Source organism: Triticum aestivum, chromosome 6A (assembly GCF_018294505.1).
Source record: "Triticum aestivum cultivar Chinese Spring chromosome 6A, IWGSC CS RefSeq v2.1, whole genome shotgun sequence".
NCBI classification, from domain to species: domain Eukaryota; kingdom Viridiplantae; phylum Streptophyta; class Magnoliopsida; order Poales; family Poaceae; genus Triticum; species Triticum aestivum.
The window spans coordinates 554,033,232-554,036,508 of NC_057809.1; the positions used below are offsets into that span (position 1 = coordinate 554,033,232).

The window sequence follows — 3,277 nt, forward strand, 5'->3', positions numbered from 1 at the left end:
CGCAATGTTGGTTTTCGAAGTGCCAGTTCCTTACGAGAGGATTTGCCACGAAAGAAATTCCGTAGCGACCGAGTCATGAAAATCACAAACTAATTTTTTTTAGCACACCAAAAAAAAAGCAGAGGCTAATTTTGGCACCCAAATCTTGTGAAATATCAGGCCCCCGCCTGCATCCATTTATTACAACGAGCAAGAAAGAAAGCATAAAAACACAATCACCATAAAAATCTCCATGCAACAACTACGTGGAAAGACCCCCGAGATCACAAAACGATGTTTCTTCCCATGTTTGTTTCGCAAAGCAAACAAGCCAAGAAACACATCGCCACATACCACATTCATCATGTTACTAACCTAGAACAGAGGCTAGTCTAGGAGCAGAGGAGATAATAAGAAAGGAAACAGACGCAGCGAGCGACACGGCGCACGCGAAATCCGAGCGAGTGTCGTGGCCGCAAAGGATCCGCGCCCCCAGGAAAATGCCAAAAACAAAACAACTCCGCCAGGAAGTCGCGTGCGGTTTTGCGCCCGCCCCCCCGCGTCGCCCCCGAAATGGCGGCCGGCTCCCCCCGCCTCCCCGTCCCGTCCCGGAGGCCGCGCCCTACAAAGCCAAAACCCTCGCCCTTCTCCCCCACTCTCGCTCCCCGCTTCTACAGTGGGCAGGCAGACCCTCCTCCTCCCCCCTCCGCCCTCCTCCCCCTCCGCTCCTCATCTCGTCTCCACTTGAGCAGAAGAAGAACGCAGCAGGCGGAAAAAGGAAAAAAATATATAGTTTAGTTTATCCTTTTCGTTTATCCCTTTGATTGACGGATCAAGAACCGGGGAGGGAGATTGGAGGGGGAGGAGGAGGAGGAGCAACCGGGGAGTAAATTCGCAGGGAGAGACGAGGGGTGCGGCGTGGATAGATAGATAGATAGATAGATAAATCAGTTCGCATCGGTTTATTGATTGCTCATTAACCCAGCATTCCTGCCATTCTCGGGAGGAGCCGGCATGGTTCCGTCCGGGTACGACTGCGCCGCCTCCGTGCTGCTCTGCGCCGAGGACAACGCCGCCATCCTCGGCCTCGACGACGACGAGGACGACTGCTCCTGGGCGGCGGCGGCGGCGGGGGCGGGGGCCACCACCCCGCCGCGCGTCGCCGCCGATGCCGCCGCCGCGGCGGAGGGGTTCCTGGTGGACCACCCCGTGCAGTCCGACGAGTGCGTGGCGGCGCTCGTCGCGACGGAGAAGGAGCACATGCCCGCGGACGGGTACCCCCAGATGCTGCAGCGCCGGGCCGGGGCCCTGGATTTGGCCGCCGTCAGGAGGGACGCCGTAGATTGGATTTGGAAGGTGAGACCCCCCGCATCTTGATTTGATTCCAATCGCCGTTTACTCGTGCCGATGGCGCGGCGCCGAGATGTGATGGGCCGGATTCGTGTAAAGATGCCTTTTTTTCACCCGTTCTAGTGGCGATTTCTCGTTGGATTGGTGCTCGATGGTGCCGCCCCGATGCGATAGCTGATTAAATCTGCAAATTCTCTGCTCATAGGTCATTGAGCATTTCAATTTCGCGCCGTTGACTGCGGTCCTGTCTGTCAACTACCTTGATAGGTTCTTCTCCGTCTATCCCCTTCCTGTAAGTCTTATCACCATCGTCATCTCAGTGCCAACTGAAGCAAACCCTGCTAAAAATCCCGTAATCATGGAGGAATTGGTTTCTCATGGCAGGAAGGCAAAGCTTGGGTCACACAGCTCTTGGCAGTGGCTTGCCTGTCCCTCGCTTCGAAGATGGAGGAGACCTATGTGCCGCTCCCTGTCGACCTGCAGGTCAGTGAGTGATGCATCTTATCTTATCACAGACCTCCGCATACACGCATCGTTGAAGGGTTCCGTCTTTCAGTTTCATCTCAATTAATCGACGGTTTTCGCTTGACAGGTGGTTGAGGCAACTTCTGCGTTTGAGGGAAGGACCATAAAAAGGATGGAGCTTTTGGTGCTCAGCACCTTAAAATGGAGGATGCAAGCTGTTACTGCTTGCTCATTTATTGACTACTTCCTGCGCAAATTCAATGATCATGACGCACCCTCCATGCTCGCATTCTCCCGCTCGACCGACCTCATCCTGAGCACCGCTAAAGGTATGAGAGTTAAATCAGACCCCTCTTTTTTAGTATTCATCGATCAATGTAGTAAATCAAATCTCTTTTTTAGTATTCATCGATCAATGTGTTAAACCAGATCTCCTTTTTAGTATTCATCGATCAATGTGTTAAACCAGATCTCATTTTTGGTATGCATTGATCAATGTGTATAATTTGGCGGCGATCAATTCTTAAAGTTTGAGAATTTGGATTGCAGGAGCTGATTTTTTGGTGTTCAGACCTTCAGAGATTGCTGCAAGTGTTGCACTTGCCGCATTTGGGGAGCGCAATACTTCAGTAGTCGAGCGGGCTACAACTACCTGCAAGTACATAAACAAGGTAGTGATCAGCTCAATGTTCTCACTTACTAAACCACTTGCCCCTCACTAAATGGTAACCTGTAAATGCAATGATGCGCTTGAATTGTTACTTCATTTGCCTAAATACCTCTTATGTCTTGTAGGAGCGAGTGTTAAGATGCTACGAACTGATTCAAGACAAGATAGCAATGGGAACCATTGTCCTAAAGTCAGCTGGATCATCAATGTTCTCTGTGCCGCAAAGCCCGATAGGCGTGTTGGATGCTGCTGCATGTCTCAGCCAACAGAGTGATGATACTGCTGTTGGATCTCCAGCAACATGCTACCAAGCCTCTTCGGCAAGCAAAAGGAGGAGAATTGGCAGATGACCGGTCTCATGTCGTGCTGTGCTTCAGGTGTGTTGCTCACCGTTTTGGCCGTTTTGTTGTTTCAAACATCTCAATTCAGTTTGGTCACTCGAGAACTATAGTGTGGTCAAGTAGTTGCTGGAAGGAACAAAAACACCATAGTCAATACTTGACCCATAAAAACAAACAGTTCGCCGCGAGCCTGTTCATGCAATCGACATATGTAAGGGGCATGCTAAGCTGTTAGTGTCCAGAGATGCATGCTAGTGTAGGCAGAGATGGAGCAAGGAAGTTGCATGTTGTAGAGATGAGAGCTCTATTGCCCTGTTTTTGTATTTCGGTTCCATATTCAGTTTCCAATGAACTTTGGGCAAGGGCTGCTCTGATCATTGAGGCGGTGAATGAAAATGATCCTAAAACGGATCGGCTGAGATACAGAACAGTTTATATTTGTTCTGATGAGTTATAAATTTTGTCGACATTA

At 50.4% G+C, this 3,277-nt stretch overlaps 1 protein-coding gene across 1 annotated transcript; it reads left to right on the forward strand.

Moving 5' to 3' along the window:
- Nucleotides 1-648: 648 nt before the first annotated feature.
- Nucleotides 649-3,277, forward strand: LOC123128441 (cyclin-D3-1). The gene is made up of 6 exons (XM_044548441.1): nt 649-1,335; nt 1,535-1,621; nt 1,714-1,812; nt 1,922-2,123; nt 2,344-2,465; nt 2,590-3,277. Exons 1-6 carry the CDS (start codon nt 994-996, stop codon nt 2,812-2,814), a joined length of 1,077 nt encoding a protein of 358 aa, XP_044404376.1. The 5' UTR covers nt 649-993; the 3' UTR covers nt 2,815-3,277.

What these genes read in the sequence shown, in the direction of transcription:
- LOC123128441 (XM_044548441.1), top strand. Translation starts at nt 994, where the DNA reads ATGGTTCCGTCCGGGTACGACTGCGCCGCCTCCGTGCTGCTCTGCGCC. An exon ending in CATCCTGAGCACCGCTAAAG is followed by an intron (nt 2,124 to 2,343) that starts GTATGAGAGTTA and finishes TTTGGATTGCAG; the next exon opens with GAGCTGATTTTTTGGTGTTC. An exon ending in CCTGCAAGTACATAAACAAG is followed by an intron (nt 2,466 to 2,589) that starts GTAGTGATCAGC and finishes TATGTCTTGTAG; the next exon opens with GAGCGAGTGTTAAGATGCTA.